Raw genomic sequence first — 22,381 nt, forward strand, 5'->3', positions numbered from 1 at the left:
CTAAGCCTGTCATTTGCTCACAGCCAGGCAAGCTGCACTCGCTCAACTGTCCCAGCAGCCCGGCCTCCACTTGGCTTCACCACTGCCAATCCAACACCCTGCCCTGCCTGAGAGCAGCTGGGGCTAAAAATGCAGCAGTAACAGAGCAAATATTGGGATTATTACAGTTCAACGTCTTTTCTTGAAATGACAAATTGCTTTCAGTCCTCTGTGCTGGATAAATGGGTGGGCAAAGCAGGGCTGGGGGAGTTGCAGGGGGGTGAAGCTGTCCTGGGACCCCCATGCTCTCCCTGCAGAGCTGCTGATCTGCTCTAGTGCAGGCAGACACGGCGTCCCTGGCACCAAGCAAACTGTGCCAGGCAGAGCTGCACATGCTGCCCCTTTGCTCTTATCCAGGAACCTTTTTTTTAAAATACATATTTTCTGCTGGCTGCCTTCATGGACTTTTTTTTTTTCTTCCAATTATTTATTTATTTCCTTCTTTCTGAAGAAATGTGGGAATCAAAAAGCACACGGCTCACAGCACACAATGACCTGGCCAGCGCTGCTGGATCCAGCACAGCCAGAACCAGGCTGTGGGCGTGCTCTGAACAGTACCATCCCCTTGGCAGCCCCAGAAGAAAAAGCAGCTTTTCCCTCTGACACAAACTACACCCAGGTCCAACCTCTCATTCTCACTCCTCAGATCCTTCCTGACCTCTCCATGAGCACCATGGAGCTCCTGCTGCTCAGTGCCATGGGTGGATGTGGGTGATGCCATCAACTGAGCTGGAGGCCAAACAGATGCTTTCTACTTGGTCATGATTAGGTGCACTGGTTTGATGTGTAATTAGAATTATAAATCTATCCATCCTTCCTTCCACAGCCACGAATTACCCTGATCTCCTCACTGGGCTTCCATCATTTACAAATGTTAGCAGGGATGCCTGAATATGGTGTTGGGAGAGCTGCTCATCCCTGGCCACGGGCCATCATCCCACCACCCCAACCAGGAAAGGCATTCCAATCTGGGAAAGACACACTGTGGGCAGCTGGCAGAGAAGAGGGAGATGGTTTGAGTAAAGCCTCCCAGGAGCACCAGGTGAGGCTGAAAGGACTAATGAGCTCTGTCCTCCTCCTGCTGCGAGCTGTGGACCCAAGCAGAGACATTTCATCTGGTAGAGACTTGCACATCAGCATACCCATTCCTCCAGGTTTTCCTTTCCAGCCTTTCCCCAAATAAAGGCTCATGCTGCTCTGCAGCAGGCTCAGGCCCAGGCTTTTTATTATTTCCAAGGTCATTTGCTCTGCAGCGGGGCTGGAAAACAGAATTGCCTTTCTTGTGCTGTTTATGTCTACCAGATACACACTACTTGCTTTTTCATTTGGATTCATTTTCTGTGCTGTCCTGAGAGAAAGGAGCAAAGCAATTTTCTATTTACTGCAAAATTCCAACTGAGCAATTTTGTGGATCTGGAGATTGTCAGGAAGAGGTTACTGGACTGTGTACACAGAGGAGGAGGAGAGCAGAAGTGATAGGAGAAGTGCACAGAGCATGAGAGGCGATAACTAAAGCTGTTTCAATCCCATCCCTGTCTCAAAAAACCTTTGCCTAAATACCCAAGACTGGTAACTATTACTGGATGTGTGAGTAATTCCTAGATAATTTTTTAAGTATTTAGAAAAAAACAATGCATAATGAAAACATTACGTTATTGTCGTGCTGCTGACACTGTTGGCCAGATTCTCAGCTGCTGTGAATCATGATCTCGCCTTTGACTTGAGGAGAATTATGCCTTATTTTTCCCAGCTGAGGATCAAATCCATTGGCCAGCACTCATGCCACCTTTGCCTTGCAGGTTAGAGTGAAGTCACTCCTAAAAAGCTGGTAAATTTGGTGATGCCTGCCTGTGGCTTGGCTCTGAAATGTAGCCAAGGCTGCAAAGTGCCAGCTTCAGCTGGTTGCTGTTGTGTCCAGCCCAGATGGGGTGAGCTCTGTGCAGATCTGGTTCTGGTGAGGGCAGGCAGAGGCTTTGCTGGACCCCAAGGATGGGAGCTCAACGAGGGCAGGGCTGCAGCCAGGGAGCTGGGAAGCATCCGGCTGGCAGGAGGGAAGGGTAAACAAGAACTGGTTAGCAGTTTGCACATATAGATTAATTCCTATATGTTTTTTAGAACTTAGAATAATTTATTGTAATTACTGTTGACTGAGTTGTGTTTGAAGGAGGCAGCACTGTTTAAAAGGATTTTTTGAAAGGTATTGAATTGGGAGGCAATTACTTTTTTTTTTAAGATATGTTTAAGGATTATAAACGTAATTACTGCCCTCAAGCCAGGATGTCTAATTATGTTAAACTGTGGCTTAAGACAGCATAGCTTTCAGTCTCTTCCTTGGGTGGCTCAGGCAGGAGCAGAGCACACGTGGCATGGCCGGGGCAGGGCACCACAGCAGTGCTGCAGCCCTGCAGGGACACGGGGCAGACACGGGCCATGAACATGGGACCACAAGAAAGCAGGGGAAAATGGGTGGAAAAGGGAGAAAGAGAAAAATTGGGAGGGCAATGGAAATGAGGGACTGTGGGCACCAAGCTGGCACTCCTGTCACCCCAGCTGTTGGGCACAAGGCAGCCTGATGCCTGCAGGGAAGAGTTTGCCCTTGCTTTGGGGAATGGGCACACTGACCCCTCCGGGGCCTCTTCCTGCCCTGTTTTTCTCTGTTTTCCTCTGGGAGCCCTTCACGAGCAGCAAGAGAGAAGTATGCGTTTATTTTTCAAGCTTGCCTTTTGACTCCAACTCCCCTCTGTTCTTCTGCCAACGTGTGAGAAACAAGTTCAGGTTTAAAAGGCAACCTGAAATGTGCATGCACGCACAAAACAGTTTTATTTTTATAATGCCGTGATTTATGGGCCAGCTTGGGGCAGCGGGGGATTTCACTGGTGATTTCTGAGCATTTGAAGGCTGCCCATAGCAGGAGAGACAGCCAACATCCTACGTGCCAGGGATGTGGCTGTGGCAGGCAGGGGCAGAGGGCAGCAGCGGGGAGGGCACAGAGGGTCTGCGAGGGCACTGCAGCTCACAGGGGCAGGGCTGGGCACAGTGAGGGGAGGCAAAAGTGGGAATGAGAGGTGGAGCTGCAGAAGAGATAGGCAAAGCTATGCCTTAAAGATGTCTTAAGAGCTGCTGGGATTTGGGCTCAGCCCGGAGGTGGGGGACCCAGCGGCCACTGCTCTCAGAGCTGGGCAGGAGGGAGGCCGGTGTGCCGAAATCGGGAGCCCTCCTGCTCCATCCCCCCCAGCGCTCGGCTTTGGGGGTGTGCTCGCATGGCTGATCACACACATCAATTCCGAGTACTTAAACACCCGGCTGGTCCCTCTCACCCCACACCTCTTCGCCCCCAGGCAGCCGCAAGCCGGGAGGCCATGGGCTGGTGGGGGCACACACACACTCCTCTTCCAGCGAGTCTCAAAACAAATTCACCCCGTTTAACCCGAACTGTCAAGCGGCGTTGACCCAGAAAAGGCTGTTCCCGGGGGCAGCAGCAGAGCAGGCCGGGGCAGGAGGGAGGGCTGTGCCCCACTCGGTGCTGCTGAGCAGGCTGTGTGCAGGAAGAGAGCGGTGACAGCATCCTTGGCCGTGGCACTGCAGCCCCAGGCGCTTGGTGGTGCAGAGCTGCTGTCTCACAGGAACTGGGGAGAGACTGCAAGGAGGAGATGCAGCGAGAGGCGACGGATAATATCTGCTCTCTGGGAAGAGCAAGTGCTGCGCTGCCACGGAAAGCAACAGCTAGAAAGCAAACCAGGAGCTGCCAGCGCTGGGAGAGGAACAGCAGGGCAGCTTCCAGCATCCCACGAATCTGTCAAGTGTCAGTGCTGGGTTTATCTCTGGTTTGGCTGCATGAGATAGTCTGGGGGAAATGCATTTCTGACACAAGTTTTTTTTTCAAATACAGAAAATAGTTTATTAGTATTATTATTGTCACTGTTGTTATTATTACTAGTGTTATTATTATTTCTCAGTCTGGCTCCCCAGTGTCTTTGCGTGATTTGCACCCTTGGAGCCTGCCAGCTGAAATAGTCAGTGTGGGTTTTTTCCAAAGCTACACGTGGAAGCAGTTCTTGGTGGTTTAGGTCCTTTGTATTCCACGGATTATAAAAGGTCTCTCCTGTAAGTAGCCTGGAAAAGGAGAAGTACTAATTATTATTAACTCTGCCAAAGCCAATAATATCCTTGGGTAATTATCAGTTTACCCAATTTTCCTGTGAGCCTACTGTGTAAATACACCATTGTAAGAGGCTATTATTTCCTCCACGCTCCACCTCAACATAGCACTGATAGTTTTGGGCTCGTCACAAGCCTGTTGTGTTCAGGGCTGTTAATCTGGCTGGACGGTCACCACCAATAATCAAATATAAGACAGGGAATGGCACGAGTTTATGTGCTCCTGCCACCCTCGCAGTCAGACCCCCTCTCTCCACTGCAGCCTCACCAAATGCTGCTGAGCCCTCTTGCCCCAGCTGGGGCCATTTGCCACCTTCATGCAAAATGCGGCAGGATGCGCCCCAGGGAGCGTGGCCACCTCTCCGGCCCCTGGGCAAGCGGCACGGCAGGGTGGGGACCGTGCCCCTGGCCACTGCCCCATCCTCATCCCGAGCATGACTTTCCCTGCCACGCTGAGGTGGAGCCGGCGGGGAGGAAGCGTGTCTCACGGCAGGAGACCCGAGCTGCTTTCCCTTTCATCGCCGCTCATTTATTTGGATTAGAGTCAGCTCTCTCCTGAATCCTTTGTTCGCTGTTTGTTATTCCACATGCGCCCAGTGCTGCGTGTTCATCTTTATTAGCTTTAATTGCTTCCCCGTTCTAATGGGATCTTGCTATTCGCATACAATTGAAAGGAAATGTATTCATTAAAATAATTCTCCTCCTAACTGTTGTTTAGAGCTGGTGCTGTCAGTGCCACTCACCGTGATTTTCTCCCTGCCCACCATCCACTGCCGGACGGGAGCAGGACACAGCAGAGCTTCGCTGGTTTCTGTTAGTGTGCACCACGGGCTGGAGGCTCAGGTCAGCTCGGGTGATGTTTGCTGACAGAGGAAAGGTCACATGAAGCCACCTGGCTGCTCTTGCTGCGAAGCCTGAGGCACACGTGAAGGGGCAACACGTGTGTGCCCCCATCCGGGCACCCTCCACTGCCCCACTCACTCCACAGCTCTCAGCCTTCACCTCCAAGGGAAAGGGATTAAATGGGAAAGTGGAAGAGAGACAAAAAAGCCAGGAATGCTTGAGGGCTGAGACGGTGCTATGGAAAAGTCTCCAGCTGAAATCAGTGACAAGAGGCAGTTTCAGGCAGCAGACAAGCCATCTCCTGAACAGCTTGGCTTCCTCCCTGGCACTCAGACCAACTTTTCCTCCTTATTTATTTCCTCCAACCAGCACTAGTTAGGGGTCTTTAGGGAACAGTTTAATGACCCTTCTTCCTCCTGGCTGTTTACGCTGGGTTCTCCCTCCTCTACCTGGGGCTGCTGAGGCACCATTGCCACTGTAGCTAAGCAACCTCCCCATTAGCACACTGGTGGCTCAGACCAAGGCATCTCCTCACCAGCTTTACACAATTAGCCCCTTGGTTTTTGGCTGCAGTGCCACTCCTCCCCTCCCAACACCTCTGAACAGTTTGTTTCTGCAGCACTGTCCATTCAAATGAGTAGATCTCCCTTTCGACGAAAAAAAAAAATCCCCTGTTTTATGACATTCCAAATCCTCTGTGAAAGCTGCCTTCCCTTGCCTGGCATATTTATGCCATAGTTTGTTAAGACCATCATGTAAGGCCAGGGATGGGAAACTGGCAGTTTCAGGGCTTGCAGAGCCGTTTCAGCGGAGATGGGCAACATGTTCTCCTTGTAGGTGATGCAGATGTGCAGGAATTGTCCCTGTAAATGCAGCTGGCATTAGAAGGCAGAGTCCTTCCCTGCTGGCCACCCCATGGGCTACATTTAAGTCATTAATGGGCCATGAGGGAGTATCAACTTAGACCAACACCACCATCCTCAAATAAACCCTGGCAAAGATGAGCCCTGCCAGCATCCCTCATGCTCTTGTTCCTGTCCCGTGTCACCTCTGTGGGGTGGCTTTGCAATCAGCACAAAAGCCCTTGCAATGTTTGTTTTCACTAGCAGGGTATTCCTGGACAGCCTGGCTCCCTGGGTGCAGACACAGCCTTGCAGGTTTCCTGGACTGGCGCTGGTCTGGGAGCTTCGTTTAAAATGTAAATGACTTGGTGTTGCCTAACAGCAATGGCATTAATGGGATGCAAGCTTGTGCCCGCTAATAGCATCCTGCAGAACTTCTGAAGGGAGCGTCTGCTTTGTCTCTGCGTTTGTCTGTCACAGAAGAACATTGCCCAGGCCCCGGCTCCCAATCTATTAATATATTTGCTTAATTACGCTGTACAGAGCAAGTGCCAGGCTGGCAGACAGACTGCAGAAGCTCTGCTATCACTGGAAGTGCTCCTCTGAAGAAGACAGTGGTGACATCACAGGCAGGTGACATCAGTCCATGACACTTCTGCTCTTCCATTTGGCTCTGCAAACCCTTCTGACCTTGCCCTGCCAGCCTCAGGGTGAATTTGGATGGGGGCTATCAAGTTGGCCCCGATAACAGACACGTGCCATGCTCCCCAGCAACCTGCCCTGCACACCCTAACGCTGGCATCCAGCTGCCAAGCACTGCCCCCTTCCCCCAGTGAGGGCTTGCCGTCTATCTGCATTTCAGAAGTGCCTATCAAGCCCCAAAAGACAGCGTTAGACAGGCAGTAACCATCTGCCTGCAGGTCAAGTGGCTGTGACAGGCATCCTCTGGCCACTAAGACAGTGAGACAGTTTTGAGACTGTCTTCACAGATACTCTGGCTGACTGCAGAAATCACTACCTGTTCTGTCGCTTTTTATTCATCCTTGGGATGTACTTGAGAGCTGTCAGCTCCCTGAGTCACGGAGAGGCTGAATGTCTTGCCAAAATGTGTGCTTGGGTAGCAAGAGCATGATGAACACTCAGAGCAGCCCCAGGAGCCCTGCCCTGGGCTGGGGCATTGTCCCTGGCACACACAGCAAGGGGGACCCCGGCCTTGATGGCCAGAAGCCCCCAGGCAGCAGTGACTGCCGTGGCTTCCAGGCCCCTGCAGGTAATGGCAGAAATGCCCCTGCACAGCATCACTGTAAGCAGTGTGAGATGCTTGGTGAAGCATCGAGATGTGAACAGGGTGGGGGGCTGCTCTGCTGATGCTTTTTTGGGAACCTTGCTGTTCTGGGCAAGCAGTGGGATAGGATGTGGCCAACCCAGGAAGGAGCTTTCATCTCTAGCAGTCCTACTGAGCTGCAGCTGAAGCCCAGTTCTTCTTTCCTTCCCTCCCTGCCTTCTTCTTCCTAACTGAGGTTTTCTCCTAGTGCCTTTTCTGCTTTGATGCTTCCCTTTGAACCCCTTGTCCTCCTCCATTCCTTCTTCAGCAGAACAAAATGGTAGATCCCACCTTTGCAGGAGGTGCTGGTGCTTGATCCAGGACAGTCTGATGGGTGGGAATTAATAACAGGTCAAAATAAAGAAAAGTAATCACCCCTTTCAAAAAACAAAAAAAAACCCCAAAAAACCCAGAAAACCCAAAAACCAAACCCAGAAAGGAGCAGTTATGGTACCACACGGCAGCAAAGACAGCAGCTTGCAGGAGGGATCTCCTGACCAAGCAGCCCCACCATGGGGTGAGAGCCAGTCCTGGGCCCTGGAGCTCCTGCAGTGATTTACTAGGACCAGTTCCTGAAAGATCCAGGAGCATCTGCAGGTCCAAGGATGTGCCACGCTTACAGGGAGTAACACCCCAGGCTCTGGAAATGCATACTGGCAGCAAGAGGAGCTTTTTCTCTCTTCCCAGCCATGGGGTGGGAGGGGAGCCAAGGGGAGAGGGGACAATTATTGTTCCAAAGAGAGTAAAATGAGATTATTTTTTTTTTGCCTTGTTCTTCACATAAACCTAACACTTCCTTTGAGGCAGTCCTCCAGGACTTCCCAAACCCTAACTTCATCAAAAAGGAGAATATTTAAAAAAACGAAGCTGTTCCACCAGAACTGGCCTCCTGAAGCTTATAAACATGAGTGAGATTAGAGGGGCAGAAGAGATGGGGAAATGTGCCTGATCCTGCAAAGGGTGGTGGGCAGAGAAAGCAAGGAGTGCTGCTGGCAGGGAGATGGGGCAAACAGGGAAAAACCTGAGAGAACAGGGGCCATCCTCTGGGCAGGGAGACCTTGGCCCTGCAGGCAGTGGGGGCACATCTCTGCAGGCATCACACAAACCCCTCCCTGCTCCTGGTGCCTTTGAGACAGCTCTTCAGGAAGGCACCAGGGCCACAGCAGGAGAGCCAGCAGCTGTGCCTCATCCTGTGCAGCCCTGGAAGCCTTGGCTGCCCCAAAGCCTTGGGGTTTTGGGGTTTTTGGCTCCTAATCGATCTTCTTTCTAAGCTTTACTCCGGTTACAAACCTGCATGGGTCGTCGCTTTTGTTGCTTTACTATTTTTTTGCTATTTGCCATTTTTTTTTTATTTTCCTGCCTTGTCTGACAGCCCTGTTCCCTCACTGGGGTGTCTCCACTCCCCAGCAGCACATGTGCTCCCCACCACTGGCACCAGCACTCGCTGCCGCCTTGGACTGATGTGTCCCACCCACCCGACGGCTCTGTGGCATCTCCCGCATTCCTGAGCTGAAATAATCCCCCAAGCTTTGTCGGGTTTCTGCACCAGTGGCCCCACTGCAGTTTAATTAAGGCAAAACTCCTCCTTGCTTTAGAGATTTTCGCTTACCAGTGGATTTCCCTAAGGCCTCATCAACTGGAACGCTCCTCTCTGCTCCTCCTCTACCAGCAGCACAGCAATCCCTGGCTGCCCAGGGGGAATGGGTGAAGCCTGGATTTAGGGTTCCTCTGAGGGTGCCTGTGTGGGATGTCCTGACACTCAGGGATGCACCTGGGTGCATCTGCTCATTGAACTGAGACTGGTCTTGTTCTGGGAAATTATATTTTTGGTTTTAACCCTGGCTTTGCTTTAGGCTCAGTGTATTGCAATTTAGCTCCTGTATTTGCAAATGGCTTTGTGGCCATTGCACAGGCTGGAATTTGTGTTTATTCTCCAAAAATGTGCGGAGCTGGTGATGGCTCTGCAGCTGGAACAGCAGACAGGATTACCCAATTACCATTTTTTTTTCTCCACTGAGCTCAACAATAAGATTTGTGAAAAATTAAGAAAGGGCAATGCTCTTCCCTGCTTAGAGGAAGAATGAGAGCCTATCTGCCATAGGCTTCCAGATGTCACTTTATATTTTCTATAAAAATTTATAGGGAACCCAGCTGGCCCTAGAGACACAGTGTGAGGAGCAGACAGTGAATTGCCACTTGGCAGAGGTGGCCATGCAGCACGTGCTGGCAGTGCTGCTGCCTTTCCCAGCTGGGGAGTCATGGCTAAAGCAATCCTGGCACCGGCCGAAGCCTCTGCCCTGCGCTGGGCTGATGGGGCACAGCCTGGCCTCCAGTGGGCAGCGGGAGGACAATGTTTTGAGAGCAAGGTAAGCTCCTCCTGTGATGGGTGGATGAGGCCCTCAGGCTGCTGCTGCTCTCCAGCTTTCCTCACTCCTCGCTGCTGCTGCTGCACCCCGTATTCCTCTGGCAACCCCCAGCAAGAAGAGTGCGCTGGAGCGGAGAGGGGAGCAGGATTGGCCCCTTCTCTGACTTTGTTTCACATTTTCAGAAACATGAATTGCCATGGTTACCAAAGCCTGGGCTCCTCATTAGCAACATTTGCTCTCAATGTCAGATTAACGAAGTTGTTCCCTCACAGCACTGGCGGGAGCTGCAGCTGTTCTGGCACCGTTTGCCAGCACGGGCCATGGCTTCACCTGCAGCCACCACCCGGCTGTGGGACGAGAAACCAGCCTGGGAGCCTGGCACCAGTGCAGGGAGGGAACCCAGCCACAGGAACCTGGCACCACTGTGGGGAGGCAGCAGCACGGCCAGGGCACAGGCTGCTCTCCAGCGCTCATTCTGCTGCTTTTCCCCAGATCCCAATTATTCCCTGTGTCATGTGGATGCCTTGCACCCCCTCATGAGCTGCAGGAACAGCCCGGCTTTCATTTTCCCTAACGCAGGCTGCCGGCAGAAGGGCCTTTGAAAGCACAAACCGCATCTGCTGCTCCCATCATTACCCGGCAATGGCTACACAGAGCCACGGCCATTGTGCCTTTCTGACCCGCTCTCTCTCTCCAAAGAGGAGCTATTTAAAGCATCCTATTGAACCGTATCATGTGTCCACAGAGGAACTTCGAATGCTCCCACTATTCTACAGCTCCTGCCGGTGCCAGCTATGAAAATGCTGTTTGTGCACTCTGGTCAGCAAGGAGGGAGCGACTGCTGGGATCACACAGCCCCTGCCAGGGAGAGGAGAGCACCGACGGACACAACAGAGTGCTGGGGACGTGCCGCTCTGCTGGGCATTCCCGGGATGCTAATGGGGGCAAGAATCATCAGTTCATGCCAGAAACTCTGGACCTGACCAAATGCCTTCGGTGACATCCGCATGTGCATCGTTACCCCGGCAATGTCATGTCATCAGGCTAATCCCCAGCGGCGCGTAATCCCCTGTCACTAGGACAACACCGGCAGAAAGCAAACCTGGACCAATATCTCCTCATTTACCCAGACCTACCTAATCCCAGAGAAGCAAGTTAATAACATACATCAGCTCAGTATCTGCGGGTTTTTTATTAAACTCTTTGCGCAAGTTTTATATTATTTTGATCCTTGCCAAGTCAAGCTGCCCAGCTCCAGAGCCAGCATGGATGTGCTCACAGGAGATGATTCGTGAGCAGACCTCAGGCTAAAACTTATTTCCTCTCGCTATCTGATGAACTCCTATTAATAATGAAAACATTTGTTTAAAAAATAAAAAAGTAGGTCAGATCCCAAGCATTTACAGGTGGAACAGGCTGAGAACAATTGACTGAATGACGTTACAACAGGTTGTCCAGCAGCTCCTTTGGCAGCATCTCCTCCTGGCATCCAGCGACTCCCTGGTGCTCACGGGGCCCTTCCCACCGGCGCCTGGTGCAGCGGCCACGTAAGCCCTTACCCACAGCTTTATCATCCCAGTGTGGATGAGCAGGCTTTTCCTTACACAACTGTGGCTTAATAAGCTTCTCCAGTGAGTGCAGATCTGTAAACAGTGCTATCAGTTATTCTGTCTGACCTGCAGCACAAAAATGTTTTCCTGCTTGTGAAGGAAATCTTCAGAGCAGAGCTGGGGATACACAAAGGCAGCTCCATGTAGACCATAAATAAATATATATCAGTGCACGTGCTCTTTTACTTTGCACGCCTGAAAGCTAGAAATAATGTCTGATGCTTAGAAGAAAGGAAATATTTAGTTAGAAGAAAAAGAGAGATCTGTAAAAAAATAAGAAAAACACTATATATTTATTTTTTATGGCGTAAGTGAAAAGCCTGCACTTTCAGCTTTGCTGAATTATTTTATGCTGTATCTCTGGCAGAAATCGAAAAAAGACCTGCTCGCATCCAGCCCCTCAATTATTGCACCTCGCTTTTCCGTGTGCCAAAATGACATCTGAAGAACTGGCAGGAAGATTTGCCTCCACACTCTCCCTTGCACGCAGGAAGGCAGCTCTGCCACGCTCAAAGGTGTTGGGAGATTTTGCAGCTTAGGTCAAAGGATGTTAATAAAGCACTTGAGCCTCCATATGGTATTTTGGCACTAAAATGTCAGCTGCTTTTCAGACACTGTACTTTAATCATTTCAGACAGGCCCCTTTTAAATGGTTTGTTTAGTTTGCTTAGAGAATAATATTTGTTATTTGGTTTTCAGAATGACTAATAAATGAACTGTCTTTGCTTAGGGAGAATAATGCCACTTAAGCAAAACCTGGTACTGCAGTTCAGAGCTATTTAATAAGAAATACCTGTCAGTGTCAGAATATATTTAGTGTGCATTAGCTTTGAAGAATTGCAGAATAGGTTTTCCCCTCGCTAAGTTTACTTTATGTAAAATGTAACACATGAACTGTGAATATGTGGACAGCAAACAGACTGTATCAATGAATTCAGCCTCCCCCGGAAAATGCTGACAGTGGCAGAGAAACACCTCCTCACAGACACAACTGACACCATCAAAAGCGGAACCTGTGACAGCTGCCAAGGAGCCGCAGCCTCCTGCCTCCCTCCCCTTGTTTAAAAAACAAAATCAAATCCAAAATAACACGCTGTAGTCTATTTATCCTCTTGTTTAATCCGCTGGGAAAGCATCAGCATAATTAAATGCTTTTAACCTTTTGGTTTTGACTCGCGATCAGACAGCGGTGCAGAGAGGAGCCGTAAGGAGCGGCAGCTCGGCACTGCCGGCACTGCAGCACCGCAGTCCAGCCAGGGCATCCCAGCCCGAGTGCCACCAAAGCACCACCCAGCTGGGCTGGATCCACACAGGAAGGGGCACTGTGACTTCCCAGCAGTTCTCCATCCCTGATCCGGGGCTGCAAACAGAGAATTTGCTGGACCAAGCCACAGCCACCCCGTGTCTATTATTCATGGACTCGGCACTTTGTTTCACAACCCAGGTACCGTCAGGATGCTCCAGCCATCTGGGGCAGCTACTTGGGAGGCTGGCAGTGGGTTGCATGAAGAAACAAGTTATTTACTTAGAAACTGTCTCTGTGGCATCTTGACCATCTGGAAAGAATATGGAAATGAGACTTAGCGAGATGGAGCTTCTCAGTTGATAAATTAACCAGGCATCTCCAGAACTAGGTAGAGCTGATAAAAGTGAGCATTTCTGAGCACGTCCCAGCTCACACACACATTTATAGGTGTGAGCATTTGCAATTTCCCATCTCACCTACACATCAGGGGACCTAAGTCGCTCTCCTGTACACTGCCTGGGTTTCTGGCCAAACAAAGCCTGACTTCCAGCTTGCAAAGAGAGGCAGAGCTGGGTTACACAGCTCTGCTTGCATCACCGAACCTGCCCCTAGGGAACCAAGCCCAGTCCTGAGGGGAGAGCAGGGTGGTGAGTGTCCTGCCAGGGTGGCTGGCCAGCAGGAGCTCCTCACCCCATCGCAGGGAAGGTGCAAGTGAGCACCCCAACTCGGTCCTTACTCACTCCCCAAAGCTACAGCAATGAGCAGGAGCCTGGTGCAGTGGGGGAGTAACACTCACAGCCTGTCACACGCACAGGAACCTCTCAGCTCTTATGCCAGCCTCTTACTAATCAAAATATCATGCTAGGCTGGAGTGGATCTGGCTTCTTTGAACGTGAGTCACATCATTTGCTGATTGCCAGGAGAGTTCCCAGGAACTGGGGGCAGCAGGACAGAAATTGCAGCTGTCCTCAGAGCACTGTAATTTGTGCTGGAGCTGGATGGCTCTCCCAACCACCCGAGACAGGGCAATTAAGGCTGGCTTCGAGCCAGATGCAGGTCGCTGGGATCAGAGCATGGAGCCCCAAATTAAGCACTGTGAGAATGGAGCCAGGAGACTGTACAGAAGTCTGTACAGAAGAAGTTAGTGAAGTCCCTGGAACAGCCATCGTGCCTTTCAAATGCAAATGCCATCTCAAGGAAAGTGTTTTGTTCTGCAGCCTCAGAGTGCTGACTTCTAATCACGAGCAGAGAAAATACAACCCAGGAATACCAACATGGAGAAAAGGCTCTGGGGGTGGCTCAGAGCAGGTCAGGGGTACAGGGAAACTTTCCCACCAGCTGAGTCAATCCAAGGGCACACACATTCAGTAAAGCCCTGCTCTGTGCCCACTGAGGGTCAGAGTTTATTTGAGTGCCTCTGTTATGCTGCATAAAATTACCTCCTGATAATGCAGCCCTGACACTTTCCAAAATGCAGTCTAAACTTCTACAAAGCAGCTGAGGCGTCTGATACCTGTTGTCCTTTCAATATCATGTACAAAAAGTGATGTACAACAGCAGGCAGCCCCTCCATCGTCTGCTTCCCAAGCATCCAAAATGGACAAAGTTGGATGCTGCAATCCAATTATAAACTGAAGTTAAGAGATGTGAAACACCAACAGGGCTCTAGGAAAATGAACAGCCCTGTGATAACCTCCACCGGGGCTGAGGGTGTTCCTAAATTCCCAAATGATTTTCACTTTCCCAAAGCTTCCCTTCATCTTATGGGATCAGCATCAGCGAGGGGTCCTTCTGCCCTCGGATGGCACCTTTGTCCCATCACCTGCAGGTTTTTACATGGGAGCTAAGCCTGTGGTGCAGCTGGAGGTTGTATCACCAGCATCAGGCAGGTGGATGCCACTGGTGCCCGGAGCCTGAGGAGATGAGACCCACCACAAGTTCAGGAGCACCTGGAGGGGGCTGGAGCTGCCTTGGCAGAGCACTGAGCAGGGAACAGTACTCCAGGATGACACGTAATTAATTCTACAGGGCAGAGGACTCTTTTGGAGAAGCCCTGCTGTGCCCAAGCCCTGATGATGATGGTCAGCAGACAAACAAGTTCCTCATTTAAGGCTCAGTGTGGTCTGAAAGTCTCCTTCATACAGGTACTGGTAGCTCTGGTGTGATGAGGGCCAGCGGCAGAGCAGCAGCTGAGCATCTGTCCCCTGAGCCCATGCTGCAGCTACAGCCATCCATTGACATCTTTAACACTTTTCTGTAAAGAATTTTTTTTTTTTGCCTCTACACATAAGAATTCATCGAGCTTAGGTGTGCCCATATTGGTTCAAGGAAACCCATGGGACCTCAGAGCGGGATTTACTGGCCACAATGCTTTGTAAACATGTATATATTTTAAAATCCGTGATTCTAGTTTCTTAATTGACTGAAAAAAGTGATGCATTAAAAGCATAACTAAGATCTGAGCAATGTCAGATGACCTTGGATGCTCACAGTGCCAGCAGGGCTTGAAGCTGGAGCTGGTGGAGGCTCAGCCCTCTGGCTACTGAGCCAAAAGCTCTTCAGGTGGACTCATCCTCAAACTGCCCACTGCAGCAGCTAAACAACATGGGGGAACAAAAGCCTCTTCAATGGAAAATATCCTAAGAGGCTCCATCCCGGTCCTTTGCTGTGTTCCTTTATGAGCAGTGACTTGGGCAGTGTGAGATTTTAACATTGCTGGGGTTTCCTAAAGCCATTGGCCAGTGATGGGCTCCAGTTCCCTCTATACCCACAATTACCCTGAATTTTTTCAGGAGCAGGAAAGGTCTGAGAAGAGACCCTCTCCCCTTTCATCCCAGGATCACAGGCAGCAGTGCTTACTTTCTGAGGAACAAGGGTCCTTTTTAAAAGCACTCCCTAGGTTTAACTCCCACGACATTCGTAAACTCTTTAAAGGCAGGAATTAACCAGAGTTTCTAGAAAGAGCCTCTGACGCTTTTAAGCAGCATTTCAGAGGCAGAAATGATCTTCAAAATCTTCTGAATTCCACTTTTGAGAGAAACACTTTTTTCTTTGAAATTAGTCTAATTAAAAGATCACAAAATTAATTAAAACGCAAAATGAAATGCAACACTTCGTATCAGGTCAAATTAAATGTTTTCACAAGTTTTAAAAATGAAATCAGAGCTGGTTGTCACTGCAATTAAAGAAATCTCCCTCTCCCTCCCCAAGTTCTGGAAAACATCGATCCAAAGAAAATCCTCCTCTCCCAAACTTGCCCATTCCACCAGGCAGAGGTGTACAGCTCTCCCTGCCTTGAAATATCAGGGACCAGAGATTCCACTTCACACTCAACCCTCGGCTGTCACCACAGGCACTTTGGCTGGATGATATTTTAAGTGCTCCTGCTTGGTGGCAGCAGCTCATTTAAAATTAGCAGCACCCCTAATTGGGAAGGGGGAGCTCTGCCTGGCAGAAATGGCACCGCTGGCCCCCGGCACAGCGGGGGCAGCCCAGTGCCACTCTCAATAGCCATCACTGTCAGAGGTGGGTTCCTGGCCAGGCCTGAACTGTCCGCCCGTTTAAATATAGCAAATCCCAAAATGTCAGGAGTTTTGTAGGCGGCCGCAGAGCAGTGGCAGGGGGGAGGCAGGGCTCAGTGCTGGGTGCTGGCTCAGAACCAGTCCCTGCCACGGGCTGGGTCACTCTGATGTGCTGGTGTAACACCTGAGCTTTAATTGCCTCTGCTGTGGCCCTGTCCTGCTCCCAGAGGAGCTGCTGACACGGCCCACTGTAGCTCTTGGCACCAGAAAATACATTCTCCTCCGAGACCAAAAATATCGTTTCACTCTAAACATCAAGAGAGCAGCTTGTGATTAAGCAGTTGGGGTTTTACAGCATCCTGAGGATGTAAAGTGCTATTTAAGTGATGGCTATTTTTACTGTGGTTATTTATTATGTGGGGCTGGTCAGTGCTGGGGTCTGCCCCCCTCTGCACAGCAGGTGTTCCCAGCACAAAATGCTGGTGTAAGGTGGGCCAGCCTCAGGCAAGCACCTCAACAGCAGGTGGCCACAGTCCTCCTGCTCGTTCAGCAGGCTCCCAAAGGCAGGAATCACAGGAGGAAGACTCTTTTGGCCCTAAGGAGGGTGGTTAAGCCCAGACCCTTGGAGACACTCATGTTGCTAAATCCATGGGGAAACCATGGCTGCTTCCCCAGAGCAAAGCAGTGTAATGTGGCCACAATGGGTGCATCCCTTGGGTTTGCTTGGGCTTGATGAATTTGGTCTTTTCCAGCCTGAGTTCCATGAATCTATGGTTCTATCCCTACAGAGTGGGGTGAGGCACAAGCAGGCATTTCTTTTGAGAGAAACACTCCATTTTTCTCCCCCCACCCTATGATCTGGCCAAGTGCAGCCAGTTCTGCTTGTCCCATTGGGATGACAGCAGGACCACAATCCCCAGCTCAGCCTCACAGCAGCTGCAGAAGGTTTGGGTTTTACAGCTCCCTGCTGGCTCCCCTGCTCAGCTCCCTGACATGAGCTCCCAGGGCAGACCCAGAGGGAGGGCAGCCAAAGCGGCTCTGCGTGGAGGGACTGAGGAGCCAGGGAAGGCATCACTCCCCCTGCAGCCATGGCACTTGTGAGCACTTATTTGTGCCCTAACATTGCACTGTATCACTCATGGATTGCTGCAGCCCTCGGGGTCATTAGGCCTGGAGGAGCCAAGATTCCCCTCCAGCAGGCACGGTGCCCCTGCAAATCCCACACAGACATGGATACTCCAGCAGCATGGCAGAGCCCTGTCCCTCACTGCAGCCATGCAACCTCCTCCCCAAATGGGATGCTGTGCTGCAAAGGCCCAAGAATGAGCTAAGCCAAAGCAAATCCCCACACAGCTTCCAAGGGGTTAAGCACACCCACTCTCCCCTCTGTCTTTCCAACCTCCTCCTGCAAAAGGCAAACAAAGAGGCTCTCCTAAGAGTACCTCGGCCTGCCATAATGGCATTAGGGGAAGGGCGGAAAGAGATCCTAACTCTCAGCTCACATTTAAGCATACAAAAACAAACAACCAAAAAAAGGGAAAAGTTAAAGCCATCTGAAAGTGCCTCCCTCTCTCCCAGAAGAGTGATAAAGGCTTTTTGGCAGAGTGAGGTGGTGTTTATTTTGGTTTGTGTTGTGTTGCTGCTCTGACCCCCTCAGCTGTTAGCCGGCAAACTTGACAGCCTGATTGTTTTTACTGGACTGCGCCGGAGTTTTTCGCTTTGCGAAAGTGATCTGGGAGCAGTTTGCACTGATTGCACAGAGGGCTCTGACCAGGGCCCAGTGCCACGTCCTGCGCCATGCCCCGCATCCCAGCCGGGACTGCAGCCGGGCCCGGCCCGCAGCTGGTTTAAATCATCACTTTCTTCCCATTTCACTGCACAAGGCAGCGCTTGAAGATTTTCCTTTCTGTTCTGCTGAAATGTGACTCTAATTAGATGATAACAAGGCTCTGACATTTTCTAATCGTAATCCTATCCATGCAAGGGGACATTATTAAAACGATTAAAATTATTGATAAAGGGGATTTGGCCTATGGCACAGAGGGGTGCACAGGTCTGGGTGTGTCCCCTGGGATAAAGGCACCACTGTCCCCAAGGACATGCTGCTCTCTGAACACTTGCTTGAGTAACACAATGCTGCCCACTGAGCTGGAGCAGCATCGTGACCAGGACTTAAAGGAAAGGTGGCTTTGGAAATAAAAGGTGGCTTTCATGTAGAGCTGAGGAAGCACAGCTTCACCAGACCTGAAATTACCAAGGAGGTATCTGGACCCAGTGTTTTCCACACCCATATGTGCTCATGTGGAAGACACAGTGCAAACACTGGCACTGCACATGTGGCTTTTAGTCCCTCTTTTGGCAAGATTTTTGCTCCATGGGATTGGACGAGGGATGAGCAATTGTGCTCTTGTCTGCTCAGGTGAAATCAGAGGGCACCATGACCCTGTCCACAAGGTGAGCAGTATTTTCAAAAGCTAGGCACCTCTCCACAGGCAAGAGTCAGAATCAGAGATGGAAAAGTCCTGAGGGCTGAAGTGTCCACAAAGTGATGGTGAACAGGGCAAGAGTTTACTTTTACTACCTTTGATCCCCTCAAGGCGATGCAACAAGCATGTTCTGTCTGACCCAGGGGACAGGCAGGTGATATCCTACACCCCCTGTCCCACATCAGCCATGGGCCCTACACACAGCACCATATGAGGGGTGTGCCAGCTATCCTGAGGGAGCCTGTGTGCCTTACAAGGGATGTGGATCTCAGCTGGAGCCTATTGAGCAGTCCACAAGCACAGGCCAGGCCCTCCAGCACCGCTCTTGGTGGTCCCTGATTCTGCATCGCTTCTGCAGGATCCCATTGATTTGTCAATCAAACATCCTTCTCCGCGGGGCTCCGCGCCCAGCTCTACATCATCCCTGCCTGGCATGGAGGCAGGCAGTTCTGAGCCAGTTTTCTGCTCTGGAAACCTCGGGAATCTCCCTCAGTCTTTCCCAGAATAGCCCCAAGGCTCCTCTAATTTCCTACAGCTGCTGCGTGGCAGCGAGCCGGCGGCTCCACCCGGAGCATCCCGCTCGGTGGTGGCAGGAATGTCGGTGGCACAGCCCCCGGAGCTCGGGGATTCCTCATCCCTGGGGAAGTCCCTACACCTGCAGAGAACAAGGCTCGTGTTTTAACACCGAAACAAACAACAGCAACCCAAAGGGGACAGGGGCACGCAGGCAGCTCAGCCTGTGCACTGACACTGCGGATGTTTCCAACACCAGCCCTCCTCACTCCCGAGGGCAGGGGAGACACAGCACTCCCCACCCCAATTAGCCCACACGTTCTCGAGGATAAAACAGAGCACGAATTTTCCCAGCAGCATCCGTAGCCCTGCTCAGCATGGTGATCTCCAGCTGAGGGGGGAAAGTCCTCAGAGAGCAGGAACCAGAGGCAGAGTGGGGTGGGTCAGTACAGCCAGAACATGCCAAAGCTTGAGGTGTTTCAGAAGCCTCTCCCAGCACTGGTTTGCATGCAGGGTCAAACCCCCAATCCACAGAGGACCGAAGACCCCAGCATTTCTCAAAGAGATAAGCCCTCTGGAGCCAGCAAACTGTTTGAAGAGAACAATTTATTAATCCAATTTACATCTTATTTCTCTTCACAAGCAGATCATAGTCTTCACAAAATTGCCCATTGCTAGAAATTATGCAGCAAATATTTTAGGGTATGAATCTCCAGCAATGTGCCTGCTGCCAGTGCTATTTCCCTATCCAGGGTTGGAAATCTGAGCTGTGTTGATAGGACACGCAGCTCCCAGAGCACGGTGCATTCTCCACAGCAGACACGTGGTGCTCTCCCAGCCAGGCACCAACAGGCAGCACTTCTTAGCTTATAAATAAAAAGCTACAACAGAATCAACCTTACAGTGCAAATATTCATGATTCTGAATTTGAAAATCACTTCCTATGAATAAGACTGCATAGTTTGCATTAAAATATGCTGCTTCAGCACCATTCCTGACAGTGTACATGTTTGCTAGAACAGCCACATAGAGCAAACCTGAAAAGGTCAGGAAGGGAAAGGGAACAAATTTATTGAGGAATTGAAACATATGTTTGGTGCTGGTTTAAAAAAAAAAATCTGCTGCAAGTACATAGATGGTGTCTATGTCAGGGAAAGTGCACTATGCAGAGCTTGCTACAAAAGGACAGAGGTCTCAGCTAATTGAAAAACTGATGAATTTTTACACCTATGAACTTTGGTATTTGGAAGATTTTAATTTCTCTTTAGAACGCTGAAGATTCCTCTGAAAAAGATTTAGAATTCATATTGGAAACCCACAAAGGAGTTTTTAAGACTATACCTTCTTATTTTAATAAAATGTAGTTTAGATTTTTTTTTTTCTTGGAAATATCTTCATTAAATAGAAGAAGAACTAAAGGGCATGGTAATATAATTCACAGATGATACTAAATTAGGATATATTGTACACGGCAGTGCGGACTGAGAAATAATACAAAGGGCCCCAGAGAGATTGGAAACCTGGGTAGAAAATAAATGAGATTCAATTTGGAAAAATGCTGTCAATGCCTCTGGGGAAAATAATTTGAAACACGCGGAAACCTGGGAAGCAGGAACGGCTAACATGGAGTTTAAAACAATAACAGAGAGAAAATTGTCTGCAAAGCATTACAGACCCCCTCGAACGCCCGCTGGTGTCACTAAGAGGTTCCTGCTCCCTGCTGCGGTGCCCTGGGCACGGTCACTGCTGATGGCACCGGCAGGGGCAGGAAGGGGCTCATCAGCACAGCCCTGGGCAGCGCTGAGGTGACAAAGCCACACAGAGGTGACCAGGGACAGGATCAGAGCAGGGGATTTTAGGAGTCTGGGGGGAATGACCAGGGTTGAGAGCTGGGACCAGCCCCTGCTGGGCTGGCATGGAGGCACAGGAGGGTGAGGATGCTCTATGGGACCCTGATAAAGGTGTGGGGGAGTGGGGCAAGAGACACAAGCTAGATTTTGAACCACCGCCTCAGAGGATCTCCCAGAGTTAAGCCAGAGGCACAAAGAGGTTTTGAGAGCACAAAACTCTGTAGACACATGTGTTCCTGCATGCAACCCTCTCCTGGGAAGATGGGCGGGGACCCAGGTGTTCCCTTCCTACCTCAAGTGTTTCCTCTCCTCTCTCTTTTTCCTTCAAACTGGTATGTGTTTATCAGAGCTGGAAAAAAGGAAGAAATGAGGAGCACAGAGCAAGTGCAATCATGGATCACATGGATCCATCATGGGATGGATCATGACTTTAATCAAATCCCCTTTTTCTCCCCCTGCCCCCATAAAGATGTGCTTCCCCATCTCTTGGGACCGGTTTCAAGAAGATGAAGTGGGGAGGATGAGGCTCCTCAGCTGCTCTTGCCTCTGCTTCAAGGGCTGTGAGAAAGGGGTCTGGCCCTACAACGTGTCCAAGGCACAGGGGCAGCTCCATCCCACACCCAGGTACACCCTAGCTGCACCCACAGCCCCAACTCTTCCATTCACACAATGGCACCAGGTCAGTCTACTGCAGGGTAACAACTATTTTTTAAATTTTATTATTATTTTCTTTTTAAAGGATTGGGCGCTATTTCTCCAGGGCATTCAGAGCTCTGCTCACCTGTCTTCTGTATTTCAAGAAACCATCCAAGCCTATATATTCCAGATGATAAACTCCACCTAGCAATTTTCTCCTTTTCATTAAAATTATTTACACCAGAAGAACTTAAAACAAAAATCGATTTCAGGAGAAACAAGGAGGGACAGACCAAGGACTCTGGCTTTACACTGTTGTTTTTTAGCTTCTGAAAGGCACACACTTCACTTATGAAGAATCACATATATATTTTAAAAGGTAACAGTAGAAACACTTGTTACTGTATCCATCATTTTTTCTTGACCTTACAAAAAATAGAGCTCATCAGGTAACAGCATTTCTGACATTTTGAAGTTGTTTTCTTTCACCTTTGGGATAGAAATAAAACCTTTAAACGTTCTGTTGAATGAGCTTTCAGAAGTGGCTTTGGAGACATCTAACCAAAAATCAATGTTTTTGTTTAGATAAGGTTGAAAGTATCCAAAACTTCCCATCAAGTCTAAAAAAAATTCTGATTTTAATTCTAAAAAAAGTTATCATCTCCTAAGAACATTTAAAATTAAATGCAATTGTTCTTTTCCTCCAGATGAAAATTCTGGCATGGCAGTGAGGCTGAGGATGGTTTTGATGATCCTCCCCAGAGACATCCACAGGCTCTTGGAGACTTCATCTCAAATCAGAGGGAAGTTGTTTACTTTTTTCCAGGACTATTGATTTTTAAAGACATCTCTAAACCAGTTTGTATCTGGCTCTCACAAGAGGGGTACTTAGGAATGAAAGGTGTGGATATACAACTGGCTCTTGAATTCCCAGGGGAACAGCAGAG

At 49.9% G+C, this 22,381-nt stretch overlaps 1 protein-coding gene across 2 annotated transcripts in view; it reads right to left on the reverse strand.

Moving 5' to 3' along the window:
• Positions 1–3,958: 3,958 nt before the first annotated feature.
• SENP5 (SUMO specific peptidase 5) overlaps positions 3,959–22,381 on the reverse strand; it is a 48,278-nt gene continuing 29,855 nt past the window's right edge. The window contains exons 10-11 of one of the 2 annotated variants that reach the window (XR_009278092.1): positions 4,941–5,060; positions 3,963–4,152 (exon numbers count right to left, since the gene is read on the reverse strand). Coding sequence is in view for 1 of the 2 variants with exons in the window: in XM_058843681.1 (XP_058699664.1) it covers positions 5,037–5,060 (24 nt within the window). In the remaining variant the exon portion in view is untranslated. Of the gene's footprint in view, positions 5,061–22,381 lie in introns of both variants that reach the window. The other variant, XM_058843681.1, reaches the window with a different exon arrangement.

Source organism: Poecile atricapillus, chromosome 8 (assembly GCF_030490865.1).
Source record: "Poecile atricapillus isolate bPoeAtr1 chromosome 8, bPoeAtr1.hap1, whole genome shotgun sequence".
NCBI lineage: Eukaryota > Metazoa > Chordata > Aves > Passeriformes > Paridae > Poecile > Poecile atricapillus.